General features: G+C 48.2%; 10 protein-coding genes and 1 non-coding gene across 11 annotated transcripts; 5 read left to right on the top strand and 6 right to left on the bottom strand.

The window, feature by feature from the left end:
• Positions 1 to 1,892: 1,892 nt before the first annotated feature.
• BDV37DRAFT_270578 (sulfatase family protein) lies at positions 1,893 to 4,133 on the top strand (the record flags this gene model as incomplete). Its single annotated transcript, XM_032084582.1, has 6 exons — positions 1,893 to 1,916; positions 2,158 to 2,232; positions 2,327 to 3,179; positions 3,243 to 3,460; positions 3,523 to 3,684; positions 3,741 to 4,133. The coding sequence occupies 6 exons, from the start codon at positions 1,893 to 1,895 to the stop codon at positions 4,131 to 4,133; spliced, it is 1,725 nt and encodes a 574-aa protein (XP_031942908.1).
• A 140-nt stretch (positions 4,134 to 4,273) lies between these two features.
• BDV37DRAFT_281720 (uncharacterized protein) lies at positions 4,274 to 5,884 on the bottom strand (the record flags this gene model as incomplete). The annotated part of the gene is made up of 2 exons (XM_032086880.1): positions 4,274 to 5,761; positions 5,822 to 5,884. 2 exons carry the CDS (start codon positions 5,882 to 5,884, stop codon positions 4,274 to 4,276), a joined length of 1,551 nt encoding a protein of 516 aa, XP_031942907.1.
• Positions 5,885 to 8,017: 2,133 nt separating this feature from the next.
• BDV37DRAFT_t85 lies at positions 8,018 to 8,098 on the top strand. The gene has a single exon. It is a non-coding gene; the product is annotated as a tRNA-Leu (tRNA).
• A 317-nt stretch (positions 8,099 to 8,415) lies between these two features.
• Positions 8,416 to 9,395, top strand: BDV37DRAFT_281719 (zinc-binding alcohol dehydrogenase family protein; the record flags this gene model as incomplete). The annotated part of the gene is made up of 2 exons (XM_032086879.1): positions 8,416 to 9,222; positions 9,291 to 9,395. The coding sequence occupies 2 exons, from the start codon at positions 8,416 to 8,418 to the stop codon at positions 9,393 to 9,395; spliced, it is 912 nt and encodes a 303-aa protein (XP_031942906.1).
• Positions 9,396 to 10,416: 1,021 nt separating this feature from the next.
• Positions 10,417 to 11,818, bottom strand: BDV37DRAFT_293045 (FAD-dependent oxidoreductase; the record flags this gene model as incomplete). Its single annotated transcript, XM_032089309.1, has 2 exons — positions 10,417 to 10,749; positions 10,823 to 11,818. The coding sequence occupies 2 exons, from the start codon at positions 11,816 to 11,818 to the stop codon at positions 10,417 to 10,419; spliced, it is 1,329 nt and encodes a 442-aa protein (XP_031942905.1).
• Positions 11,819 to 12,659: 841 nt separating this feature from the next.
• On the top strand, positions 12,660 to 14,229 carry BDV37DRAFT_281717 (Alpha/Beta hydrolase protein; the record flags this gene model as incomplete). The annotated part of the gene is made up of 4 exons (XM_032086878.1): positions 12,660 to 12,856; positions 12,917 to 13,092; positions 13,165 to 13,517; positions 13,612 to 14,229. 4 exons carry the CDS (start codon positions 12,660 to 12,662, stop codon positions 14,227 to 14,229), a joined length of 1,344 nt encoding a protein of 447 aa, XP_031942904.1.
• Positions 14,230 to 14,584: 355 nt separating this feature from the next.
• Positions 14,585 to 16,409, bottom strand: BDV37DRAFT_281716 (uncharacterized protein; the record flags this gene model as incomplete). Its single annotated transcript, XM_032086877.1, has 5 exons — positions 14,585 to 15,404; positions 15,482 to 15,570; positions 15,627 to 15,713; positions 15,769 to 16,122; positions 16,179 to 16,409. 5 exons carry the CDS (start codon positions 16,407 to 16,409, stop codon positions 14,585 to 14,587), a joined length of 1,581 nt encoding a protein of 526 aa, XP_031942903.1.
• A 983-nt stretch (positions 16,410 to 17,392) lies between these two features.
• Positions 17,393 to 17,839, top strand: BDV37DRAFT_281715 (uncharacterized protein; the record flags this gene model as incomplete). The annotated part of the gene is made up of 1 exon (XM_032086876.1): positions 17,393 to 17,839. One exon carries the CDS (start codon positions 17,393 to 17,395, stop codon positions 17,837 to 17,839), a length of 447 nt encoding a protein of 148 aa, XP_031942902.1.
• Positions 17,840 to 19,856: 2,017 nt separating this feature from the next.
• BDV37DRAFT_89987 (Zn(II)2Cys6 transcription factor domain-containing protein) lies at positions 19,857 to 20,831 on the bottom strand. The gene is made up of 3 exons (XM_032091406.1): positions 20,347 to 20,831; positions 20,264 to 20,293; positions 19,857 to 20,211 (listed from the first exon to the last, which is right to left on the bottom strand). Exons 1-3 carry the CDS (start codon positions 20,725 to 20,727, stop codon positions 20,131 to 20,133), a joined length of 492 nt encoding a protein of 163 aa, XP_031942901.1. The 5' UTR covers positions 20,728 to 20,831; the 3' UTR covers positions 19,857 to 20,130.
• Positions 20,832 to 21,582: 751 nt separating this feature from the next.
• Positions 21,583 to 22,352, bottom strand: BDV37DRAFT_293044 (uncharacterized protein; the record flags this gene model as incomplete). The annotated part of the gene is made up of 4 exons (XM_032089308.1): positions 21,583 to 21,645; positions 21,691 to 22,077; positions 22,108 to 22,185; positions 22,245 to 22,352. The coding sequence occupies 4 exons, from the start codon at positions 22,350 to 22,352 to the stop codon at positions 21,583 to 21,585; spliced, it is 636 nt and encodes a 211-aa protein (XP_031942900.1).
• Positions 22,353 to 24,282: 1,930 nt separating this feature from the next.
• On the bottom strand, positions 24,283 to 25,617 carry BDV37DRAFT_293043 (uncharacterized protein; the record flags this gene model as incomplete). The annotated part of the gene is made up of 4 exons (XM_032089307.1): positions 24,283 to 25,033; positions 25,101 to 25,168; positions 25,233 to 25,376; positions 25,435 to 25,617. The coding sequence occupies 4 exons, from the start codon at positions 25,615 to 25,617 to the stop codon at positions 24,283 to 24,285; spliced, it is 1,146 nt and encodes a 381-aa protein (XP_031942899.1).
• Between the last annotated feature and the right edge of the window lie 1,221 nt (positions 25,618 to 26,838).

The raw sequence follows: 26,838 nt of genomic DNA, 5'->3' as shown, positions 1-26,838 counted from the left end.
TTCTCGGTTATCCGACCTCACACAACCTTCAACCCCTTAATACCAGCTCTTTCTTCGCTATAAATGCTCTAGGGAGTCATTCAGCGATGACGAGTATCTTTCCAGTTCTTATGCGGTATTTCTGGCGATGCCAAACATCTTAGGAAATGAAAGGGATATGTTTCAGAGCACTCCTTGGCGTACAGAATATTTTTCAAGGATGAGGGCATCTGCTATTGTTCAGGCTATTTTGACGAGAACGCCTTGGCTGCTGTCAGGTCACTGAGCCAAGATGCCGTCTGGTATTGGCTTGCCAGATCCCATTGATGGCTTGATTGCAGGGTATGCACGTAACAGCCGATGACTAGAGGTCCCTGAGACGCTGTAGAATCATGACTATAGTCTTATTCTTGGACCGCCCTTTCCTAAGTTATCCATGGATGTTTGGTCCGCATCCCCCTTTTGGCACCGGGCGAGAATCCCGACCACGACGCGCCTCTGATAGACAGGGAGCATGGCGGAGAGTTCTAGAATCCATGGATGCAATGAATGTACCAAGGTACCACTCAAATCAAGAGGAAGTAGGCGAAGAGCGCGGTTACGTCGTAGCTTACTACGCGATATCTATGTTTGCGTATTATAACTATCTCTCGGAATTGGCCATCAAGCTACATCTACTTAGTGCACAGTTGTTTTGTAACTGCCTACACGTTCGGCTGTAGCTCACTATCGACAGTATATTCCTATTTGTCACTTGCCTTGGTATACAAGTCTGCCTGCACTAGAAAATCTGTATGGAGCTACCACATGTTGCAAATTTGCGAGCGGAGCCCGACTCACCTACGCCGTTGTAAATGTATACTGAGAAATGCCTTCTCATATATAGCAATTGAGTTAAACCTTTGGAAGCACCGAATATACCACAATGGGAGAGACCTGGGAGAGGGATTGAAGCTAAGAATAAGAGCTAGATTTACGCCGATGTGCCATAACGATGACAAGTGATTATATTCATATCCCATGAGACGCGTTATTCTTCATTCACCGGTTTTATTAATATACATTGCGCTCGGTAGCACAGATCACGTAAATACACACTAGTCGGGCTAGACTCTAGGTAAATCTGTCATATCCAGTCTTTCTTACTATCTAATCTTTTCCAATGAAGTTCTTACGCTCATGCTGGGATTTTGAAACAGGAAGCATGTTCACCTTGTCCTTACATCGTAGTCTAAACAGCCAGTGGACATATACAGAACCACATGTTGGAGTCTGTAAAGCCAAGAGCCAGTTGTGGAGCTAGCTTGGCACAGGCTTGTGTGAAGCTTATCGACCACGGGGTATAACCCTTGACTGCAAAACTCCATTGTTGGTACCTTTCTGTTCTAAAACTACTTCTTATCTGAGATATTGGGCAAAACTAGTACACGTTATCATAGCCCACCATCATAGTTACAGCGAGAGGAGAGAAATGGCCTCCAAAGAGATACAGCCCTGGATGGCACCATGATCGACTGCCGCCCTACTTTATCAAGATAGATCAACAGCCCTAAGCACCCTCACCACACTTGCGGTATGCTTTTCGATCTGCCGAGGATTGAAGACGTGATGCGGACCCGCCATTATACCATTTCTTGTCCTCTAGCATCATCGGCCTCAAAATTTCGCAATTCACCACAGTCTCCATAAACATCGATCTCGCCCCGTATTTTTCTCGGCAAAATGTAGATCTTTCTATACTTCCGTGCTGATCGTCCGTTGACAGTCAACATTTTCCTTAAAAAGCTGCCTGCCTTTCCGCTTTTCCCTTTGCGCTACTCGATGATCTGTCGTTACGCGATATTTTAGCGGATCATTCGGCAATTCCTCAGTCTGAATTCGAACGATGCAATACTGTGGGGTAATTGCACAAAATGGATTACTCCACAGAGTATGCTGTGCGGAAGCGGTGCGCGAGGTCTCTGCGGGGATTGTATGATGGCGAGAAGGCGACATAAATAAGTCGGAAGTCTCGGGGCTTTGTGACTGATAGGGCGTCTATCTCACCGTATAATTACAACACCAAAGCCTCCTAGCTTCCTAGAGACCGAGAAAGTGAACTAGTCCCGTGTCTCAGTCACGATGAAGATCTTGTTGAGAACGTGGCTGCTTTGGGGCCTTGCGACGGCCGCCAAACAGCCTAATATTCTTTTTATCCTTACAGATGACCAGGGAAAACTCGTCGGTGGCTTGGACCACATGCCTAAACTACAAGTGTGTATACACCTTAACCATTTTGTTCTCCCAGCTCTCTACTCCGAATTAGATAGACGATAGCACGATATGGGAGTTAATGGAAAAACCACAGGAAAACCTCATTCAAAAAGGAGCAACATACCCCAAGCACTATTGCTCTGTAGCACTATGTTGTCCATCCAGAGCCAACCTCTGGACAGGTCGCATGCCGCACAACACCAACATTACTGACGTTGGCTTACCATACGGTGGATACCCCAAGGTAGTCAGCGCGGGGTGGAACGACAACTACCTACCAATTTGGATGCAAGAGGCCGGATACGATACCTACTACGTCGGCAAGCTCTGGAATTCACATACGGAAGACAACTACAACAAGCCTTACGCAAAGGGGTTCAATGGCTCCGACTTCCTGCTCGACCCATGGACCTACCGGTATTACAACGCCAAAATGACACGTAACGGGGAGAAGCCCGTCAGCTACGCTGGCCAATACTCGACAGATGTAATTAAAAACAAGTCATTGGGCTTCCTGGACGAAGCGTTAGCGAACCCGGATCGGCCCTGGATGCTTACCATTGCCCCAAACGCGCCGCATTCAAACGGATCCCAGGATGCAGTGACGGGGGCGACTTGGTTTGGTGAGCCGGAGTATGCGCCGCGCCATGCGCAGCTCTTCAAGGATTATAAGATTCCCCGGGATGAGAGTTTCAACAAGATCATCGATGGGGCTGTTGGGTGGGTTGCTGACTTGCCGACGCTCACCCAGGAGGAAATTAACTATATCGATGAGTTTCAGCGGTGTCGGCTGCGGGCGCTGCAGGCCGTTGATGAGATGATTGGGGAGCTCTTTGAGAAGCTTGATAAAGCAGGCGTTCTTGATAATACGTACATCTTCTTTTCGACGGATAATGGGTACCATATCGGGCAGCATGCTATGCAGCCAGGCAAGAACTGTGGATATGGTGAGTTTGCACGGTCATGATCGTCTCTGATCTTTAGATTGAAGGTATGCTAACACACGACAGAAACGGATATCAACATACCTTTATTCGTTCGCGGTCCTGGTGTCCCCCAGAACAAAACAATTCAGGTCGTCACTAGCCACACTGATCTTGCGCCCACTTTCCTGTCCATTGCAGGCACGACGAGAGATGGTCTAGATGGAAAGAAGATCCCGACTACCATCGATGCTGGGAACGCAGATAATAAATCGGAGCATGTAGCGATTGAATACTGGGGAATTGTGAGCTCCCCTATGTCATTATGGTTCTATGATGGCCAATAGACTAACTGAAACATCTACAGGCCGTTCCCGAAGGCATATATGGCTACAAAAGCGACAATAACAGCCAGCCAGGCAATAGCTATAGAAACAACACCTACAAGGGACTTCGCCTTGTCTCGGACGACTATAGTGTGTACTATTCAGTCTGGTGCACCAATGACAAAGAATTCTACAATCTAAAGGTACCTAGCCCCAAGCCAAATCGCACTTACCTTGCGGATATTAACCTATGAATTAGGATGATCCCCTTCAAACTACCAACTTGGCTTCTAACATCAACGCCCATGAATCTTACACAATTGCCAACCGTCACCTTGGCCAGATCATTCCCCGTCTTGATGCGTTGATGATGGTTCTGAAATCCTGCAATGGAGATTCCTGCCGCGAGCCATGGCGTCAGCTGCATCCGAAGGGCTACGTCAATAACTTAGCTGAGGCACTGGACTCGGGGTTTGATGAATTCTATGCTAATCAGCCGAAGGTGTCATTCTCGGAATGTAGCCTTGGCTATCATATTTATGCTGAGGGGCCACAAGAATTCAATATTTATGGAAGTGAGTCAAACAGGAAGAGAAGTGATGGAGAGTCTACCCCAGTAAAGCAATGGGGGTGGTTTGACGGGTGGCTATAAAGGAATCCTGCTATGCAAGATCTGGGAACGGGTTACATCGTCAATTTCTGAATGGGAGACACTGAGGTTAACTTCCGGAATACCAATGGACAGTGTGTCAAGACATCAGGCTCTGATGAAGAAGGTGCCGTGTCCCAGGACTACTCGTCCTTCATCCAAGCAACACCCCCCATAACCGGCACATAAATAGCGCCGCTGGGTGAAACTAGGACATGCTGAAAGTTGTTATTGTAAACCCCCCCAACCCCAGCGAGCTGCTCCCAAACAACATCTCCAGTATCAAAGTCCACGGCTGTATAATACCAAACATATTCCCCCTGTTCAGCCAGCTTTTTGTCCTGAGTATACCCATACAGCAGGCCAGTCTTGGTAGAAAGCTGTGTGCCGCTGGTCGACAAAAAGCTTGATTTCCACCGAACCCTGCACTCCCCGGTCTTGGAGATATCAACCCGATCCAACCCCGGTGCAAGCGACGCAAAGCTATTCCAAACGCCATTAATATCATCCGTTCCCGGATCTTGCATACCGGGGTTCCCGTAGTTATTGTTGATAACCACACTATACGTTGCATCACCATCAAAGTAGCCGACCATCGCATTCTCGTTTGAGCTAGCACCGGGCTCGAAAAGAGGCACCTTGCAGACAAAGCTAGTGCCATTCTGTCGAAAGGCGTCAGCCTGCCGGAAGATGTTCAGATTGACTTGGGAGTCGGCATTGTCTGTGAAGCCAACAAACTGGTCCCCGAGTAGGACGGGGCTCGAACCTGATCCTCGTGCCAGTCCGCCTGGCTTGACACTACTTCCCGCATCGTACGCTTCCTTCCACACAACTGTGACACTAAGGTTGTCAAGGTCTGCTTCAGCGGCGTACATATATCCCATGGCACTCATGGTATTGGTAGATGGCCCAGCAGGCCCAGTAAGTACGTAGGCCGTCTTGCCGTTAATCGCAAGCGAGTTCTCAACCATTTCACCGTGTACGTCCATTTTACCAATTTCTCCATTCGGTGTCACGAAGCCGATGGTCGCACCAACCGGCTGCTCTGAACCAGCACTGAATGAATTGGATATGAACCAGAGATTGCGATCTCCGTCATACATGACCGAAACGATAAGGCCACTGGTGACAGAAGTAAGGTCGACAAACTTAGCCTCATGGATGGACACCTGCTTTCCTTCTAACTTGATTTCGACTTCGTAAATAAACCTTTCCGCAGTCGAAATTACGAAGCGATTCTCGAGAAATGCACCGTAGGGGCTAACCAGGGTTTGATTTTGCGGAGCCCAGAATGCAAGATGGTCCAAAGATTGGGGATCAAGAACAGCCATGCAGAAGGAGGGGGTGGTCCCATTGCACGTCATCCTCGTAAGGACTGTGCCATCACCACCAAGGTAGAGACTCTGAACTCCCATGGCGCGGCTATAGTTCTGTGGGCGAAGTCCAAGGGGTGCAGGCCAGTCTTGCGTCCGGGTATTTCCTCCGTCTTGGTGGAAGGATATCATGTCCGGGGTTAATCGGAACTTCGGGCTTAATGGATGAGCTAGGGCAGATTTCCCGATGAAGTTGTTTGGATACACTTCCTGCGAATTCAGGACTGGTCCATCTCCGGGAAGGTCTTTTGGTATTTCCTAGTTTACATCAGTATCTTGTACTTGTCATTGTGTTCTGGGGAAGTCGATATTGCCTACCATTTGGCCGAAGGCATACCAAGGAATTGAAGCCAGGGTGATCGCAAGATGTAATAATTGCATGTTGGCGTTTGCTGCTCGAGGAATGCCGTGAACTATTAGAGAACTTGCTTTGTATCAGCTCAGTTGGGTGGCGCCAGCGACATCTATATATGTGGTTCCGGTCTCTTCCATTGCCCGCAGAGTTTGGGTCGAACTGCCCTCAACGGACCCTGAAACTCCATTAAACCGTGGTCTCAGTGATCACAAGTAAGGGAACAAATGATAGATTTCCGAAAGATCTTCACTTGTCTTAACCCAAGGAATCCTTCCAACTACACCGAGTAAATCGGTGGATATGTGTCGTTACCTCGTTATCTAGCAATATTCCCGGATAGCGTGCACTCAGCAATGGTATCCGGAAGCAGGCAAAATCGATACTTTCTGCTAAGATCAGGCTGATAGGAAGGGTGTCTATGACTGGCGGCTCTGGGATGCCATCCAGAGATGCATTGAGGGAGCGGTCGGCTTCCTATTGCAACTCTTCCGAGATATCGCAGCTTTCTGAAAATTTTCCGTGGTGAATTTGGACATCCGGGATTGGCATGTGAGATTCAATTTCCCGTCTTCTCATGGGCATGTTCCAAGGTCTTCATACATTCATCATATGATAATCCATCGAGGTGGAGATTCTGGCCAAATCGGTATACTCGGATATCAATCCGATAGTTATTAAAGGGTGTAACCAGCCGGGCAGTGTAGTCATGATCAACATTATCAAAGCTATATACTTACACATGAGTATTATGATTGGCGCATAAGATAAGTAGTCAGGGTCTATGTCTAGAGGGAAGCCTCATACCCAAACTCCAAGCGCAATGTTCTTCAGATTGGCTGAAACTCCTCGTAAACTAGGCCTGAGAAGGCTAGGTTTACGGCCTTGGCAGGGGCTTTTATCTCAATCCACTCTATGATCTAGACTTTAAAGCTTGGGGGGGATGTTGTCTCGGAATTCCCTATTTCCTGCTTGCTGCGCCACTACCACCGACGCGGGTGGATACAGGGGGGTTGAGACATGAGAAGCGTTTATACAAAATCATATTGAGCACTGAGCATTGGCAATCAAGGATGAGTTTATCTGTGGAGTACTGCAACGGAGGACCTGCTATACAGTGTAGATAGCCTTTCATCTAGGTAAGGATACTCAGGCGAATAGAAAAGAACGTATCTACTGAGTGAAGAGTAGAACGAATACAATCAGACTTATTTTTGCCGCTTATTCTTATGTCTATGGTCTACATAGCTTAGAATTCTCTCATTTTCGGGAGGTCTATCTCGTTGTAAAAGGGACTCCGGTCAGGCAATACCTTATGTTAATGAAATATCTACTAATCGATATCTGAACAAATCAACTAGGTAAGGACATTGAGGCAAGGAGAATAGTAGATACTAATGGAACAGAAGACCGATGCTTGCCTTTCTTCTCTTAGTAAAATTACACTAATTTGCAGCTGGGACCAGCTCTCTGGCCGTACCTATTCGCTATTGGAAAGACAAAAGATCCGGTGGCCGTCGGTGGCCGACAGTCACCAAGATGACTATGCACAAGGGTCATCAGGCAGAGTCAGCAACGGATTTGTGATACCAATGGTGGACGTCACCCTGCGACTGTTAATATAACCCTAATAAAACCTATAAAACAAGCAAGACGTGTCTGTCTGGATAAAATAATAGCGACAATAAGCATGACTCCATGTAGCCTATGTTATAAAAAATAAATTGGCATGGCTCATCGAGTCTATTTGGGGCGCTGCGGAAGAATGGCCATATCTAAGCATTTCCCCTGCTGGTATATTCTCTACAGCAATCCGCACTACTACACCCGGCCAGCGGAGATCTTTAGCGACAAACAAGATGCAGTGCTAGGCTGGCAGCTTTCACTAATCTCTTGGATAACAGGGCATAACTCTTCGTCCTTTAGTTTAATCTACCCTATTAGGATATAAGCTAACTTTCTCACAATCCAGCGGAACTCGTGAACCTCTTACAAATTTAATCATATATCCACTTGCAAGACCTTGGTTAAGTATAGGTTTATACCGCTTTCCTCCTTCCCAGCGACCTGAACTGGTATTGAAAGGCTTCGGTTCATCCATTTCCGATAAATTTAGGGATAGAGAAAGAGATTTCGTAATGTAGACTCAATAATCACCAATGGGTAAGGTGGCCGAGTGGTTAAGGCGTTGGATTTAAGTCCCAATGACGTAAGTCGCGCGAGTTCGATCCTCGCCCTTACCATGTTTTTTTATTTTAACCCTAATCTTGACCCTAATGTTTAACCCTAAACTGACCCTAATATCGCTGCTTCTCATTCAGTAGACCCTAAAAAAAAAGTGATGTGGTACCTTATCTTCTATTTATGACGTACATTTGTAAATCTTGAGACTGTATTATTCCTGACAGATAGATTTATTTCGAGTAGCTTTTGTCTATTATTAACTATTATATCAGCTCTGCTATTACGTAGATGGCCCACAACCTGCACAGGGACTTGGCATCGGTCTATCCAAAAAGCCGTTATCGCGCAGCCCAGTGCTCTGTTCACAGACCGAGCTATGCCCTCTCCTCGTGATGACTATATCCTGGTCCAGAGTATTGCAGTTGGTCTTAACCCCAGTGACTGGAAGCATGTCGAATTCCTTGTACCTCCCGGTGTCCCCGTGGGATATGACTATGCCGGTGTCCTGGAGGCCGTTGGAAAGAACGTCAAGAAATCTTTCAACAAAGGAGATTTTGTGTGGGGATTTGCCCATGGCTCCAACGCTATTGAGCCTGAGGATAGGACTTTTGCAGAGTACATTGTGGTCAAGGGAAATCTGCAAAGTAAAATTCCCGGTAACCTCAGCTTCCAAGAGGCAGCTACCCTTGGTGCGGGCATCCACACTGCGTGTCAGGGTTTATATCAAATTCTCAATATGCAGTGGCCTACTGAGCCTACTAAGAACGCGGAACCTATCCTTATCTATGGAGGTTCCATCGCCACTGATCCTCTCGCTATTCAGTTTGCGAAACTATCTGGCTATACTGTGATCACGACTTGTTCGCCGCACAATTTCGATCTCGTTCGCGCACTCGCTGCCGATGCGGTCTTTGACTATAAAGATTCCCAGGCTGCGGCTGAGATCCGCCGATACACAAACAATAACCTCAAACTTGTTTTTGACTGCATCTCTCTGGATTCGACTGCGAAATTCTGTGATGATGCCATTTCCACCACTGGTGGCGAATACGCAGCCTTGTTGCCGTTCAGCATTGATCGTGCCAATGTTAAGAGCCGGTTTGTTTTAGGCTACGCGGTCATCGGCGAGGCATTCAAGATAGGCGACATGGCATTTCCGGCAAAGCTGGAAGATCAAGCCCTGGTGAGAAGTTCCTCGCTATTGCGGAACTTTTACTTGCCCAGGGGAAGATCAAGGTTCACCCTCCAAAGGTGGGTAAGGAAGGTCTGATGGGTATTTTGGCAGGCCTAGAGCTACTGAAGACGGGCAAGGTCAGCGGCGTGAAGCTTGTGTACAATGTCTCGGAGACCCCTTGATCTATAGAATAGGTGGTTTCATGTTGGGTCAACCGGTTTTAACAATGAATCCTTCTACGTATTTTATCAGCTTATTCCTCATAAACCTCGCGCTGGCGAATCGGTACAGTTGAAGCCCCACTGCGGTGGGATCTCAGCTTTTCACAGAGCCGTTCGAAGTGAGCCAATCATCACGCATCAAAAGCAAAGTCTTGTACGTGGTCCTGGCGGATTGGAGTTATCCGTCGCGGCTATGACACGAAGACCGATGATGCTTTGCTCGAACTATGAATGACTGAATGTGTGAGAGATTAGATCAACGTTCCAAGGCCTTCGGAGCTAGCACCTGTATTCTACCTCGTTTAAACCGCGAGAATCCCTGGAGTCTAGCTGAAGCTGCTGAAATAAATGAGATATAAAATAGATTGGTCGTTGATCCGCTGACCTCCTGGTATCTAGTAATTCTCGATTCCTTGCCGAGGCGATACTTGTGCATGCTGAATAAATGTAAGAATCATCATTCCACGGGATCCGGATCATCCGAGCTGCTATCGATCGGGACGAAGGAATGCATCCAACCCTCCGGTGTCGGATCAGGATTCAGATGAGCATCTGCCGAATGATGCGTTGTTAGAACTTCCGAAATTGCGATATTGCTTGTACCCGTGGCACCGTTAGAGAAGGATAGCTGCCGGGAAAAACTGGACCTAGCTACTGGTACTGTCTCGATTTATGTAGAATAGAGTGGTACCGCCCTATAGAAGGTAATCGAACCCATTTATCCTTCAGCACGCCACGTAGTGTTGGAACGGACTGTGGAAAGCCTAGTGCAAGAAAGCCTTACTTTCCCATGTCTAGAAACTCTATGCAAGGAAATGCTGGAGATAGCTCCGGGTTTACTTCCCGGGTCGATGTCTGATTACTGCGACTACTACAGGCTGCCCCGCCAGCATCATCTAAACCTGCATATCAAATAAGATAGCAAGTCATGCGATAAAGTTGATAGAACGTGTCTAATTACTATGTCTGCTATAATATTCCTTTACATGCCCAGTTTGCCGGCCAGAGCTCTGATATCAGTGCACCAGAGCTCAAAGTACGGCTTTGCCTTTTCTTGAAGAGTCTCTGGTGTGGCATCTTGCAGCTCACGGAAGAAGTAGTCTTCCCGGACAGTCTCCTTCGAGTAGGGCTGCTGTAACCTGAGCTTGTTTTCCGTGGTTGTCGGGTTGACGAAGGACTGAAAGACTTTTCTGCGTTCGTCCGAGTACAAGGTAAGCAGTTTGTCCGACCTTGACTCCTTCAGAATCATGATCAAAGCCTCGGACAAGGCGTCAGCATCCAGCAGGCCTGTGTTGAGTCCCATGGCTCCGTAAGGCTGTTTATCGATGATCAGTCTCCGAAACACAGCATAGGCGAGAATGGGAGAAAAGTCCAAGGGGTATACTTACATTGTTTAGATGTGCGGCATCACCAGCCAGCAGACAGCGCCCTCGTCGCATGGTCTGCACGAGACGCTGATGGATGCGGTAGACGGCTCGCTGCTGGATCGTGACATCGAGCGGTCTGGGCCCCACCATCACCTCATCGTAAAACGTCTTGATTGTCTCCTCCTTCAGCAGTTCTTCATCGGACCGAGTGTCTTCCGCGGGGACCGAAATAGTGTATCGCCAGAGTGTCTTCTGGCCCAGCACCGGATCAGCCAACGGAGTCAGGATGGTCGGGTTCGGAGTCGCCATGACATAGCACGTGTGATAAACGGGATCGACTTCGTTGAGCAACACGACGTCTGTCGAAATCAGTCGTTCTGGCCATGTATGCCCCAGACACGGGATCCCAAGCAGCTTCCGGGTCGTGGATTTGCCGCCATCCGCCCCGACGAGGTAGGCACCACTGAATCTCGAATAGGTGTTGGTCGCCGGGTTTCTCGTCACGACTGTCACTCGATCCCCACTAGCAGGGTTGGGGTCCTCGATGGCTGTCAACTCGGCGTTCCAACGGACGGTCACAAAGCCTGTGTGTAGGGCCTCCCGGAGCAGTAGCTTAGTGAGCTCCGACTGACGAAGATTCAGCAGCCCCGATGGGAAGGGGAAGGTGGTGTCGTTTGGATCACAGAGCGGCTGGCTGGCAATCATCTCGCCGTAGGTCTTACCCCCATCTGTGCCGCGACTCACCGGCGGCGTTCGCCAGCAGAGCCCTGCGGTCATGAATCCCTCGGCCCGGACGAGGTCATACAGCCCTGCCTTTTGGAGCGCAACCTGCGCGGCCCCGTAATAGCCAACTGCGCGGGGACTATACGGGAGCTCGGGGGCTTTTTCCAGCACAGTCACCGTGATTCCTTGTTTGCCTAGCCTGTAAGCCAGGAAAGCTCCAACGGGGCCAGCACCAATGATTAAGACATCAGCCTCTGCACTAGGCGACTGGAGATTCTCGATCTGGACAGCCATTTTGGTGTCTGGTAATAACCACACACAATTGGTGCAAGCGTGCTCAAGGAAGGGGGAAAACAAGGATCTTGAAAGGAAGGGCCAACCAGTAGAAGTGAAATGGATGTATGCTGAAGAGAGATTAGTAGCCAAACGACCGTTCGACAGACGACTCTCATAATATATAGTGCAGCATCCCGCCCCTGGGACCAGTAAGGGCAGAACGACTTTCGGCGGGGTAGCCGAAGAAGAACAGTGGGATTGGGGTAACCCCACGGGGAGATATATGTATAGGACTTGATCGTGGTTGAGTAATAAAGACCCGTGGAATGGCATACTCGGAATCTATGGCTGCTCCCCGGCACCCCCGCCACGGCTTCCCCACGGCATTCCCGGATGGTTGACGGTTATTATTTGAGCCCCCGCAGGTTAGCGACCACGCACTGCCAGCAGGACTGTAAACCACATTGTGAGGTTTCACGGAGAAAGAAAATGACGACTCTATTCACACATCCATTGCTCGGCACCCTGCGCGGCAGGAGGGTGGACACGGTCGTCCAGTTTCTTGGAATTCGATACGGCACCTTCACACAGCGCTTCGCCCCCCCCATCGATATATGATGCTCGAAGTAATGGTGATGGGCAGGTCATTGATGCGACCGTATATGGGTACGTGATCCGTCTCCCTACGCAGTGTCGAGGTCCATTCGGATTGATGGAGAAATTCTCCACGGCCTGTGGCCCAAGGAAGTCACGATGTTGCTAACAGAGCAAGAAATCAAGACCTGATCCTCTTGCTGCTGCCTCCTGTCATGATGAGCATCAACTCATTCAGCACCCTTTACAGCATGGTACATTCACCATGTCGGACACAGACGTCCTAAACCTGAATGTCACCGTGCCTGTGATGGAAAATAAAACAAAGCCGTGGCCAGTGATGGTATTTGTCCATGGCGGAAACTTTGCCGGAGGTTCTCCAGCCTGGCCTCAGAATGATCTCGCTCGTTTCGTCAAGAGATCTAAAGAACTCGATATGCCTCTCATTGCCGTCAGCATCAGGTCAGTCGTGCTATGAACCACCACCTCTAAAGAAACATATCTCAGAATGCCGTTTTCTAGCTACCGAGTCGGCGCTCTTGGATTTTTGACATCGGAGGAGCTCAGGAGCAGTGGCCTAACCGGTAATAATGGGCTTCGCGATCAAATTACAGCACTCTTGTGGTTGAAATCCAATATTGGAGGCTTTGGGGGTGATCCAGATAATATCACTTTCGTCGGGCAGAGCGCGGGTGGTGGTAAATGCTTCTTCCCCCATGATCTCATGCGTACTACGTGGGAGTAAAACGTTTGGAGGCTGACGTACAAAGTATCCGGGATGCTTCATCTGTCTAGCAAGGTGCCGCTTTTTAAGCGGCTCGCATGTCTAGGAGGGCAGTTTCTAGCTGTGCAACCACTCCCTGGATCCGTACATGAAGAGCTCTACTCCACCGCTACCGCCATATTGGAATTGCAGGGACTGCCGACAGAGGAGCGGCTTAAACAGCTTCAAAGCCTCCCGTGCGAGGATTTGCACAAGCTTCATGCGCTGCCTAGTCGTCCTGTCCTTGATGGTGACATTTGCAATGTCTTGCCCACATTCGCCAGCTTGGAACGGGGTATCCCATCCACTTTGCATCAAGGGCGGTGCCAGGAAATCTTCATCGGAGATTGTGCATTTGATGTAAGTCGCCATAACCCACTGTCGTTTCATTCTTCGAGACAGAGTATCTCCCTGGCTAGTCTTCTCAATATTAACACTCACACAACAACAACAGGCATCCATTCTGGCCGGCGTTCTTGAGAAATCAAAAGATGACATCGCCTCACGGTTCATCGCCCACCTCTCAGAGACCCTCCCCGATAAACGCGAACTTATCCATGACCTCCTCGTCGCATACAGCCTAGACAGCACATCCAGCCCCAAGGATCAAGAAGCCGTCGAGGCCATCCTGCAATTCGGTCACGATATCGCCTTCTACGCCCCCGCCTTGACCATCGCGGAGGCGTGGGACGGACCATCGTACCTCTACCACTTCAACGAACCAAATCCCTGGCCTGGTCGCTGGCAAGGCCGGTCGTCGCACCTAACCGACCTTGCCTTCCTCTGGCACAATTACGACGAGTTTCTATCGGACGACCAGCGGCAAACGAGCCGGCAGTTCAGCGCCGACCTGATTTCATTTGTGAATGGCCGGGCTCCTTGGCCTGCTTTCCACCCACCGTCTGCATCGCTCGTCCGCACGTACGGCTCCAGCAGTGACGGTTCAATCGCGGGGTTGGCGATGGAGAAGTCATCAGCTTCAGGCCGTCGGGCGGTTATCTTCTCGTTGATCGAAAAGGGCGGGGCGGATTTATTGCTTGAGGCTTTCCGCAGCTTTTTGGCAAAATGTTAGTATTATCAGGAATCCAGTTATTAGGTAGCTCAATAACACAATAAAGAATATGTATATATATATATATATATATATAGTAAGAATTAACAGGTTTTTGAGCAATAGGATCATTACAATTTCAATCTGACTTTGAGAAACATGTTGCCCGTCCTTGTTTTGGCGATAAGTCTTTATCCTTTTCTTTTCTTTTGTTTTTTTTTTTTTTTTTTTTTTTTTTTTTTTTTTTTTTTTTTTTTTTTTTTTTTTTTTTTTTTTTTTTTTTTTTTTTCACAAACAAGCATAGTAGCTTCATTGGACAAAGGTGTCCCATCGAAGAAGAGAAGATTGACCCCAGCGTAGAGATGGGGGTCACAAACTAAAGTCCCATGACCTTGTCTATAGTAGAGATCATAGCTTCACAGCAGGGCCATGGCATGTGTTCCAACTCCATCTTGAAAAGTGTGAGGGAGCGCAAAATCCCGTTCTTCCCGGCAGCTTCTGGCGGCGACGCTAGGAGTTTTGCGCCTACCACAAGTGCCGCATGAAACAGAATGATGGGAAGCCATACAGAAGCCACGGCCTTGTTGGCTTTCACATCTACCTGTTCGAGTAGAAGCCATGAAACCTTTAAAGCTTCCTCCGGAATGTCAAAGCACACAGCACCAAGGGGGTCAGGCGGCTGCGGATGATGGGGATCTTCGGAAGGACAAGCATACTGGGCTAGTCGGGGGAGCTGTAGTGTCTGTGGACAAACCAGGAGTAGACGGCAAAAAAAATAAAGCGCCCTGATATCCGATGGGACCGCAGATCCGAAATAATCAAACCAGTGATCGAGCGCAAGGGACATATTACTACGGACTTTTCTTGCTTCTCGACTGGGCGAGAAAGGAGTCAGATAGTCGTTTTGTTGACCGATTCTGGGGAGAGCACCCCAGTATGTGGAGCAGTTTGCGCCATAAAAGACTCTAGTGTAGACGATTGTGTCTGATAATATCGCACTCAGTAAAAGGAGGGCATTCTCACTGGACACGGCAAGATTGTTGAATTGGCCACATTTCAGCGAGAGATAGGCATCTTGGAAACCATGGGTACCCGACGGCAACGGCATATGTAACTCTGTGGCTGAATACGACGGAGTGCGATTCAGGTGAATTGCTCGCATGCTGTCCAGAAGGAAAAGATGGGACATGATTCGGCTATGTGGGCAAGAATAAGCTTGGTTGTTCTTTAAGAATGCCAAAAGCGTGCAAAGGAAAAGGCGTCCCATGCTTACTGAAGATGCGTCGCAGATGATTGCACATCATCACTATGATCATCTTTCGCTGGAAAAGGGGTTTCATGTAGTCTCAATCTCCGTGCAATCTTGCTCAAATCTTCAGCCAGGGTTGGGAGTCAAGTGTTGTTCAAGTGACACTTACTGTTTCCAAGCATCCATGGAACTGATTTACCGCTCTCCAGACTTTTGGGTCGCTTGTCAATATGCCATACGTCTCCAAAAGCGCTCCCTAGTTCTTTCTTGAGTTAAGTTGCACTGCGAACCCCGTGACTGGAGAGGCTTACAGCAATCAACACCTCAATCTTTCTTGCCTCCCGATTGTCTAGTTCAAGAATAAGGGTGAGCAATCTGCTCCCTGCCCAGAAGTAGTCCGTTGCGGGGCCCTGGATTGGGTCATCACCACCAGACGACGTGGCTATAAGCGGCTCGCGAGCATGAATAACGGCACCTAAACACGCGCGGGCATATGCAAGATAAGGAGCCTTCGATTCGATGGCGATCAAGGAATGAAAATAAAACTGATCCCGGAATGATGTTGCAAAGATAGCTGATAGCTGTGAGGTGGCCAACGATGAAGGGAATGATGGCAGATCCTGCAACAGTAACAGCGGATAAAATGATAGTTGGGTAGAACCAGACTAGGTGACAGTTTAGCATAACTCAGGCCAGCAGACCTACGGATGGCAAGCCGTACCGTTGGTTCTCTCTCGTCTCGGTCTGCTCGATCGGAAGAGACTCTGGCAGAGCTGTGCTCAGACGACGAAGTTCCTAGGAGCGGCGGATGAAGGCCGGGTGCCCTGTTGCCAGATGTATGGCTGTAGTCCCGAAGCAACAAGTCTTTGAATGCATGCAAGAATGATGGCTGTGGTGTTTCATGTGCATATGCTGCATCATGACAACGTGGATCTCTCTGTCCCGGCCACATAGTTGTTGTGTACGGTGGGGCCGAGGCTCAAGTTCAGCCATGCGAGATGCCACACCTTTTTCCTGTCAACAAAGTCAGCGCTTCAGTCCCATGCTATACCATACTTGGATGCTGACGTTGTGGGCACCACTCACTGATGAGTGAGAAAGTCGGGCGTGATAAGTCTCAGAACTGCGATGTAGCGACGACTGACTCAGGATGCAGTACTAGGTCAGACCCGGACCCGCCGCTTTCCGGGTGCGGACCAGAATATGATTAACCTTCAGGCCCAGAACTTGAGATCAAGTTCCAAACTCATAGGAGTAACTTTTTCAGTACCTATCGCCAGGCGAGCAAAAATGAATCCTATCAAGCAGGGGAAATTTCACTGTGTGTATAATTAATTTCTCTTTACTAGCCATCTACTTTAGTCTTTCCGCTTGGCACGCAATGTTCTGTGGTTGAAGCTTGAAGCTTTGTACCGTAGTTTTGTCTTATGTCTTGCTGATTGAAGTGCTCATGTATCTTTCTAACATACTGCCCTCCTTCAGTCCTCGAGGAATGGACTCTTCAGTGCGAATACATAGGCCATAGGTAGACTCAACCTTGAATATTTAGAAAAAGTAGAGACCGTGTGTATCGCCTCTATCCACCATCAGTGCCGAAGACCAGGGTGTAGACAATTATGCTTTCCGCCAGATCCGCCCAGACATACTCCAGTCACGCGCCGGAGGCTAGTATGTAGCTGAGTGGTTGAAGACCAGTAAATCCCTTGGTGTTCGATGCTTTGCCCCTAGCTGGTCGCGCTTTTCCCAGTGAGAAAACGTGGTGGGGTCGCCGAAGTAGACTTCCGGCTGCCCCGCCGACAAGGTTAACTATGGGGACGTCTCTGCCTCCCTCTGAATGTACGTAATTCTTGATCTCGTCACTCAGCCCCTTTCCCTTCATCTTCGAGAATCCTATACTCCGAAATATCCGAACTAAAAGGACAGAACTAGATCAACATGACCAACCTGAACAAGCCCAGTACCATTGAGCGGACCATCGCCATCACCGAGATCCACCAGGTCCTCCATAGATATTGCATTTTGGCGCGAGAAAATGCGCCGTTCCACGAGATGAAGGACCTCTTTCTGCCTGATGGCATTTTCCGGCTGCCCAATGGCACCGCCGTAGCACCGCAGGACATGGGGAACGTGGTGCAGGGTAAACCGCCACAAATGATCCGTCACCATATCACCAGCATTGATGTCCAATTCGTGGGCCCCAGGAACGCCAGCACGAAGTCGCTGTTTCTGGCGATGACACACCGGTCGAGAATCGACCATTGGGGATACTGGCAGGATGACTTTCAACTCGACGAGCAAGGGAACTGGTTGATTGCGGAGAGGATGATCGTGGTTGAGGGACAAGACCCTGCGGGATGGTACGCGGATACCTACTGTGCTTGATCTTGGCTATGGCTAGTTGAAGATCGCGAAGTTGTATCTTTCAGAATAGGTACCACTACCTCATTTGACTCGGTGTCTGCTCGGTTGTTGTTTTTATTTGTCCCTCCGTGCCTGCCTGGATATAGTGTGGTCTTCTACTCGATGGAACTAGTCCAGTATTTGTGCTAGATTGGATAACCAGAGCTTCTTATGTCCGTATGGCCAAGTAAAACGTCAATTCATCAGTGGAAATAATTGGCATTCTCTGTGCTAAATTCTATTCATTCATACTGGGAATCAGCGCCGGTGGGGGGTGCCGGAACCAACATTGGCACTACAACCTTCTAGTCAACGTGTCGCATACCACACGCTCTCTGTATGGTCTTTTATTACATGTGCACGAACCTCTAAGCCTGTGGTATTCTAACAGGTAGCATACCAGCCTCGAGTAGCTGATTCTGACAAGTCCTTTAATACAGCCACCTCATGAATAGGGTAAAGAATGCTAAGATTTTATACTTGGTATTTCTCATCAATTATTCTACATGTTCGTTGATATCTTGAACTGAAATTCATGCGAGCCAGATATGTGGGCAGCGTTGCACAGTTCTAATGAGGCTGGACAAAATGTCCATGCGGCCTTAGTTGATCATGACACACCACGGCAGATCACACACCAGCAAGCTGATTTTATTCAATTGCATGGAAAGATTTTCTGCTGCTTGGTATTGAGTAACCTTGGTTCCGCGTAAAGTCACTGACTAGATACTGTGACTTTTGTCATGATCCGATAGAATATCTGAGATATGTGTACTTGAGAGCTCTGCAGAAGGCCCATCCCCTTGTTGAGAGTGGATAAGAGCTGGTCGTCTCGCTTCTCTGCAAGCGCTTGGTAGCACCATATCACTAGACATGAAAAGAATATACCATATGAGAGATGTGGTATCTCTGCAACTGGTGAAAGGTCCTCTGTACCGTGGACTTTGGAGGTCCCAGAACCGTACAACACGGTCGTGGCGTGCTCTACCAATGTTCCTGCATGGTATAATGAAATTTGACATTCTTCAGTACGTGTCCACCTTCGAAGATAGACGAGAATGTGGTCTGGTATATGGCGATGGGATCTGGAGTCGGTACTTGAAAAGGCGAAGCGCTGTATGAGACGCAGATTCGCATTTAACGTGATGTTAGTGAGAGAATAAAGGGGCAGGAGGTTGTCCTGAGAGTCGACAGGCAGTAAGCGCCGCCAGCGACTCAACGCTAGTTCGATGGATTCACGAGACCAGAGACACTGTTCCTTTCCACTGTCAAAGCCCCGTGGCATGATTGGCCAAGAGAGAATCGCAAGAGCAGCGACCAACACATTCTGGTTGTAAAGAAAGCATGTCAAATCAATGGTTGAACCCGGTGTGAGTAGACTGCTGAGTATCCCAGGAAGATAGCAGCCTTCAACTGGTTGTCCTTCAGAAGCCTCAAGAGTAGGATAGAAATGAGGTGGTCTTTGTAGCAAGAGGACTCTATAACATTCAAGGATATAGATGGACTCGAGAGCCCTGCCCCACATTAGCAAAGAGCATCGATCGGGCAAGGATAGGACAAAATACCGATTCTTGGCATCATCATCCGTGTTTCGCATTCCTTTACTGGGTAGGATTCCAAAGGTGTAGGCGACCTTTCCGCGGATTAGTAAATATAGAAGCAAAGCCCATTGCGCTGCCTGCCGACCTCTAACATCGTTGGGTGGAAAACTTCAGTGATTTCGTAGCATCGTTTGTCGCCACTAAGGATTCCGAATAATTCCAGACAAATGAACTGTTTAAGGTTACCATCCGGCACAACTGTTCTGAATTGGGGTCGCATACGTATTTCATTATTCCAATCTGATCATCGACATCATGGACTTCTTCATCGCAGTAAACCTTGTATATAAGACAGGTGTAAGCAGCCTCTTTTGTCATCCCGGCGGAGATGTATGCAAACGATATGAAAGTGCCTTACAAAGGTCAAGAGCAGTCGGCGGGCATCTGAGAACAATGCCTTTGCCACGACGGAAGCGCCGGATGTCGAACAATATATGCCACCCACCGCAGCCATCGCCAGACGAAGCCCCTCGTGCAGCTTTCCTGGTTGGTTGATATGCTTGAATACAGGAAACGTGGTAGTGACGTGGAGTTGAAACAATGAGAGGAGAATCTCTATCATTTCGATATCGTATAGCTCCGTGCAGGGGCTTTTGTAAATCCAGGCCATATCTTGAGGCCTAGATGAAGGTCCTTCACTGGATACCTCATTCATATACCCCAAAAGCACATTCAAGGCTTGTTCACATGGGCGGGCAGTGTTGTCCTGCGCAGCTGGCTGATACGGCGGCATGATTGGCCATTCTGCGTTGCCTGTATATCCATCTGAGCTACCAATCAACTCTTGAGCAAGGGCAGAGCTTGCCTCGGCCTCAAATGCCAGGAAGTCAAACAGCTGTTTAAGTATAAGTGCCAGAGTATAATGACTTGATAGCATTGTGTACCCACTGTTAGATTATCGGAATACGGCAATGATCCAGTGGAGACAACTGTTGAATCTAGGAGCTCATCCCAAGATAAACCGAGCTCGGGCTGACCTTGTGAGTATTCCCCAGCCGCAGCTTCCGCGTTAGAAGCACGAGAATAATTATGTGCGGCATTACTAGTTCGTTCGGTATCGTCCACGTCTGCTAGAGTCTTTGACGTTGCACGATGCAAAAAGGATGGACTTCCGCCCTCTACCTGCGTTAACGTTTGATTAGAGCAAGCGCGAGCATTACGATGTCCCCTCCGCTTGAACAGGCATGACTCCCCCCGAGTACGGCAAGACGAGCAAGGAATTCCCCCGACACATTTCAATTTTTTGGAATGACATCGATCACAAGCCATAAATGTGCGGGGTCTTGTCGTGGGGGGTAAATATTCCGAGGATGCGCTTGCTTCTGGGTGATTCCGTTGCAAGTGCCGGGTCAACACGTCCGAGCGGGCAAACCGCTGAAGACATACTCCACAACTGAAGGGCTGCTCCCTGGTATCTTTGCAGCTGTCGTCAACAATTCTAACACAAGGTTTCAGAAAGCAGACGAAGGTCAGGTTACTAACGACAGCGACGGTGTCGCACCAAATGCTCAGTTCTCGAGAAAGTGCGGAAGCACAGATCACACTATACTTTTGATTAGACAGTGAAAGAGAAATTGGAACTGGGAAAGGGATATCACTTTTACATGTTTTGAATCTGAAGTATTCTTATCCGTCATCACGTGTAGGCCAATCTTTACACCTTTGGAACAAAAAATAATAAGTGTCTCTCCAGTGGAAAAAGAATCGGCTGGGCAGATCGGATTCATAGGAATGAGGTCGAAGGCAACGATAGCATACACCATTAAAACCATCGGTCATTTGTTTCTCCGCGTCGTTCCCGATTTAGTTTGGTACGGGGTACGATGAGGACATGAGCCAATTATATCTACTCATATAGATCCACTTACCTAACTTGGACTATACAACTATTCGGGCTGTGTCCAACATATGTCTATATACCACATGAGCAAATTTCAAGGCCGAGAGAGGACTTGAAATGGAAAGACAAAGGTAAAGGAAACCAAAGAAGCAATAAATTCAATACGCTACCGGCTGATACCACCATTAAAAGTTTAGAATGACTATAGAATGCATTGCAATGACTTAAGCAGGACTAGCTGGTTTGTCGAGTAAGTATATTAGACATTAGGGTCTATAGAACTGTCATGAATAATGGTAATAATAACCCCATGCATGAAAAAGCTGTCCAAGCTTAACATCCTTTGCCTAAAGGCGGGTCAGCTGAGTAAGGCACAAGGCCAGGTTCCTTACCAGAAGGTCTAGTAGCTCAGAGGCCATTAATGCATCGTCTTCTATCCAGTCACGTTGTCTATCGGTAATAGAACCCTCGAAAACAGTTTGAGCGCGATAAATATCTATCCAGAGCACTCTGCCTGTCTCTGGCTGAACTACCATATTCTGAGGATATGGGTCGCCATGGCAAACTCCAGCGTCATGGATTTGATGAATAATTTGCAAAAGAGCAGCAGCACGGTCTTCGGTGTAGGTAGCAAGATCTATTTGCTTAATATTTGGAATAAACTCCAGTAGAACAGCATTTGGAAGAAGTTTGTCCTTCAGGAAACGATTTAAGTGAGGTTGCCATTGAAGGGGGTCTATTTGCTCGATCACCCCATAGAAATCCAGGACAACCCCTTGCTGACACAATCCTTACTCTTTCAAACGAACATATGCGGCACTCTCGCAGAGGAAGGGGTCAACTTCTCTGTACGTAGGATGCCACGGCTGCTTCTCTATGGTATGATACTGATTTTGTTAAGGATAGGTTCGCAAAGTAATGTGGCGAGGTTTCGGAGTATACATACCACCTTCATGAGACATCGTCGTCCTTGCAAGGATACTTGAAAGACGCTAGATGTTTCTGATTCCTTTTCACAGCTGATGAAATCACAGTCGCTTAGATTCAGTCCCATGATGGAAAATGAGGACGATAACATTCGTCGGGCTCGAGAAAGCGGGATCATTGGGGTAGGAAGAGAGCTCTGGCCCCCTTGGACGCGAAGCTGGATTTCGCTCAGATTATGTAAGGAAGCTTGATCCATGGCGACGAGATTCAATGTCCCCATTCTGGACAGTAATCAGTTAGAATATGGCAGTGTTAGTGAGACTCCATCTGCAAAATATCTTTGCTTCTGCACATCGTTTTCACTATTGTTGCCAGATCGGCCCAGAAGTTTCGGACACTGGCGATTTCTTGGACCATATGTGGCACCGTGAATCGCCATGTATCACCGAATATGATAGTATAATCTACTAGCTCGGGGGTTGTATTTGTCGAATATTTCAATTAATTTTGGATGTAAAAGACTTGTATACACGACTGGGGATGATAATACCCCAAGATGTCAAGGTTGGATACATTATGCGCGGGCCATGATCATGTTCAATAAGCCCGACATGTCAAGCGGTGGTCAGTATGGACGGTCGGGTAGCTCCGGGCACCAGCCAGTAACCTGGCTTCCAGCTACTTCTTTTGGGGGAGACGGAGGTGGCTGCCTTGTTGTAGGGATTGCTGCAGATGTTGTGGGCACGATAGGTGTTTTACTTTTGGTCGATTGAGACTGGCGATACTTGAGGTAAGTAAGCGCACCGAGCAGAAAAACCGCGGGAACGCCAACGCCAACGCCAAGTGCTATGTTTGTGGCGGAATCAAGGCCAGATCCAGATGCCGACGCTTGGGAGGTTCCTGTTGGAAGAGATGGAGTGCTGTTTGTGGATGAGGATACGGGTGGCGTTGTTGGGTTAGGTTCCAATGTCGAAGTCGCTGTGTTAGAAGTCGACGTACTCGTAGTCCGCTTCTTTTCGGTTATGTTGAAGTAATTCGAAGTAAATCCTTCGGGGGCATCGGCATTTATCCAAAGGAAAAATATTGGCGAGACTTTGAGGCTGAAACCGTAAGTTTGCACCATCCAGGTAAAGTTAGTCACCCCGGTGTTGTGTACCTGGGCTTCAAATTTCAGCTTGGTTGTCAGTCAGATGGTTCAACCCAGAAGGTCAATGATAAAAATTATCAATGCGTAAAAAAAAATGTTTCCCATATTAGCCCCAGCCTTTTGATATAAGCTCTGCTGCCACATAGAGACATTAAAAGTAGTTAGGGTTGTCACCCATGAAATCTGTTGCTGTTCCCCCAGAACCCAGATGGGGTTCTCAGCCGAGTCAGCGGCAGGGGGATTCACAAATATATTTGGGTTGCTTTTTCCATTTCCCTGTACCAATGCTATCTGGGGACCATAAAGTAGTATAGTTAAGAATATATGCAGAAACAAACTGAGTGGCCTCCGATTGTTCATGGTGGCTCAGGCGAGTGGGAGGAGGGGAATGGAGGTATACCTTCGAAAGAAATCAAAAGAGAAAGAAACCCTTAGGGTACTGCGGGCCCATCAGAGTAGTTATTAGCACGCTATGCAAGGACGACTCGGCTTCACATTTATGGCGCAGCTGCATTAGTGTCCTTTCCATGAGCACTTAGTACTACCTCAGAGGTTGTCTTTCTTTGTGTTAGATTAGGACTAGCATGGTGAATGGCCATTCGGTTACAAGGGACCCTGATACAAGGATTCCAAAGCGATGAAAATAAGAACACTTCGAGTAAGCCCGAGCAACAGCCAGGCTAGGCATTGCTTTTCCAGCCTAGCCTATCACAATGACACGAGAGGAGCCCCTTAACTGTTCCTGTATCAGAGGATATCAGTCATGTGTCAGATACGCTATATAGCTTCCCTGGTTTCTTAGGCATGTAAAGGCTTATTTTACACTTAGTGAAAGAGCCAAAAAAAAAAAAAAAAAAGAATAGCATAGGCGCTTAGCATGATATTGAAATACTAGCCTTTAAGAAATTTCTCATACGCCCCCCACCATAAGCTGATGTATTCCGGTATTGTCAAGCGTCTTCAACGCCCCTTCCGGTAGCTCCAACTGTGTAGGGTCTATTTCATGAGGTAGAGCGTCGTCTGATACTGCATGTACTGTACGTTCACCAGCCAACAAGCGGCCAGCGTTGTACATAGTACTGTATATAGATCCCACCGAGGTCTCCTTTTCAACCCAACCATCGTCATTGTGAATATCCGATCCCCTCGCCTTTGGCCCAGCCGCCTTCCAAAGTCCAATTAATGATGGAAAGGGAGCAATACATCTCAGCCAGCCTTTTTGGCAGTACCGACTAATTGCCACATCGAGCTGAGCACCGCCACCCGCCGGTGTCAATGAAAGAGCCGAAAGAATCTTTTGGGCTCCAAAATAGGTAACTGCGTATCCAAGAGAACATACTCCCTCCTCTGCTTGTGCCACTAAGCGGGTGCTATTGCCAGCTCCCATGGGAGGGTCGCGCCAGTACGGGGGTAGCTCTGGGATAGGAACGACCGTGATATCATCAGTTGTCACGTGGATTGGACCAGCCCTGAATTTTATCCCACAGTGCCCTATCCAGAGCAGGTCCCAGGAATCACCATAGGGTGAATGTGAGGGTTTGGTATCACCTTGTACCAACTGCGAAGCGGATGCAAATCTTTGAAGTTGTTTCTTCAAGTTGACATCCCAGTCCGCGTCGTCTTCAAGGATGAATGCGGTGGAGATCCGGTCCTGCACTATTCTAGAGTATGGCAGTCCTTTTAGCGCGAATGAGAGGGAATTTCACAATTTTCTTCGTATTCTCGTACCTTTGCATGACATTCATATGTGCCCGCCAGCCCCCCAACTCACCTGGTAGATAGCCAGGGTCCCAATTCTAAGACAAACCGTAAGACCTTAGTAGCGGCCCTACAAGGCGTCCGAGCGAAAGTTGCACTTACTGAAGGATATGCCTTTTTGTCAATATCCTCCACAAACACCCCGTCTATGGGCTCCGGATGAAACTGTACGATAGAGGAAGCCAGTGTTACATAATCGCGCTTGTCCGGTCTGTTCGGTAGGTTGATGAAGAAGACCCTCTCAAACTGGTTCAGAAATATCAGTTACTGGTCTGATGATATTGCTGCGCGTCGGGATAGCTACCCCAAGAGTCTCATTTTTCACCGCATCTAGGTCGCCGCGGGCCGCCCCGGACGCACTTGCGCTCTCTCCCGTATATGACGGGCGCGGTAGCGCCCAGAAGAGGAAGAGGATTATTACAAACAGAATAGTAGCCTGTAATAAAGGACGATTGATTAATTTAGTTAGCCTAACGAGGTTGACCATTTTTTTTCTTCTGATATGTCAGGAAAGGGTGCCGCCCGTCAGCCCGTAAGTATGGGCGGCGGCCTATAAGTAAACGGACTTTTGGAAAAGAATGCAATTATCCGCGGCGTGATATTAAGAGGAGCGGGTCAGACGTAAAACCTCGAGTTAAATATTTATCGATGATTTGTTCTCCCATGGTTTCACGCCCCACAGACTGCCTTTCCTGTCAATGCTTTCCTTCTAACCCCAGCGCAGTCTGTCTAGTTCACGGAATAAGCCGCGTGAATTAGTACAGGACACTAAGCTCATGTCCCCTTTGAGGGGCCTTGACCAGCGCTTATCATTACGCAGGATGGGATGGTGGCTGACTCTTGTAGTTAGGGCGTCTTTGTCTTTATGTAACCATAATTTACTTCTGTGATGCCCTTGGAAACCATCCCTACCAGGAGTGGGCCAATAATAGCGAGTACCTGGAGCTTGAAAGGAACCAAATGACAGACGGGAAGAGCGGCACTTCGCCCTACAACTACCACCCAAATGTGTATTCCCGAGTGCTTCAACTAGGTGGGCATTGACGAGGACGTATCATACGCACATGTTCAGTAACAAGTGGCCACCCCCCGATTAGCATAAATACCTTCTATAATTATCGAACCCGACTCATTTTAGCTGGGTAGATGCTTTGTCCGAAACAGAGCTCCTGAACTACTGCGCAAAGTCGAGAAAGGCAATGGGCGGACAAGGGTTTTTCAGGGATTATCATGTAATCGTCCAATGTGGTAGGCAGTCAACGCTTAAGCGCCCTCGGCTAGGGCCAACGAGACCCACAGATGCTTCCCATGATGGCGATCCCTTGCCCCTAAATCATTGTCATCCTGGGCTGGACACTTCGCTACGAGACAACATACCACCTTCCGAGGCCGATTAATGATCTGAATCCTTGGCATAATTTAGTTCCTGATATGGGGGGACTAAACCCCCAGGGCTTCGATAGAAAGAGCAAGTTGACCATATTTTATGCTAGATTTAGCTCTCCGTGACGCTTGGCGTTGGCTGAAAATATACTAACCAAGCCCTCCTTGCAATTCTCACGGTATTGTACTTGTGCATTCCCTCTCTATATAGAGTCTGTCAGTGTTTGGGAAGAAATATTGTGTAAAAGACACATTTTTAACATTACTGACCCCTTCAAGCAATCACAGTTAACCCCATGTTTTATTTTGACGCTCGGATAAATTT

This window comes from Aspergillus pseudonomiae, assembly GCF_009193645.1.
Source record: "Aspergillus pseudonomiae strain CBS 119388 unplaced genomic scaffold BDV37scaffold_22, whole genome shotgun sequence".
Classification (NCBI taxonomy): domain Eukaryota; kingdom Fungi; phylum Ascomycota; class Eurotiomycetes; order Eurotiales; family Aspergillaceae; genus Aspergillus; species Aspergillus pseudonomiae.
This window is presented reverse-complemented; position numbering and strand designations above follow the sequence as displayed.

What these genes read in the sequence shown, in the direction of transcription:
- BDV37DRAFT_89987 (XM_032091406.1), bottom strand. Translation starts at nt 20,727, where the DNA reads ATGGCTTGTGATCGATGTCATTCCAAAAAATTGAAATGTGTCGGGGGA. An exon ending in CGTATTCCGATAATCTAACA is followed by an intron (nt 20,294 to 20,346) that starts GTGGGTACACAA and finishes ATACTTAAACAG; the next exon opens with CTGTTTGACTTCCTGGCATT. An exon ending in TCCTGGCATTTGAGGCCGAG is followed by an intron (nt 20,212 to 20,263) that starts GCAAGCTCTGCC and finishes ATGGATATACAG; the next exon opens with GCAACGCAGAATGGCCAATC.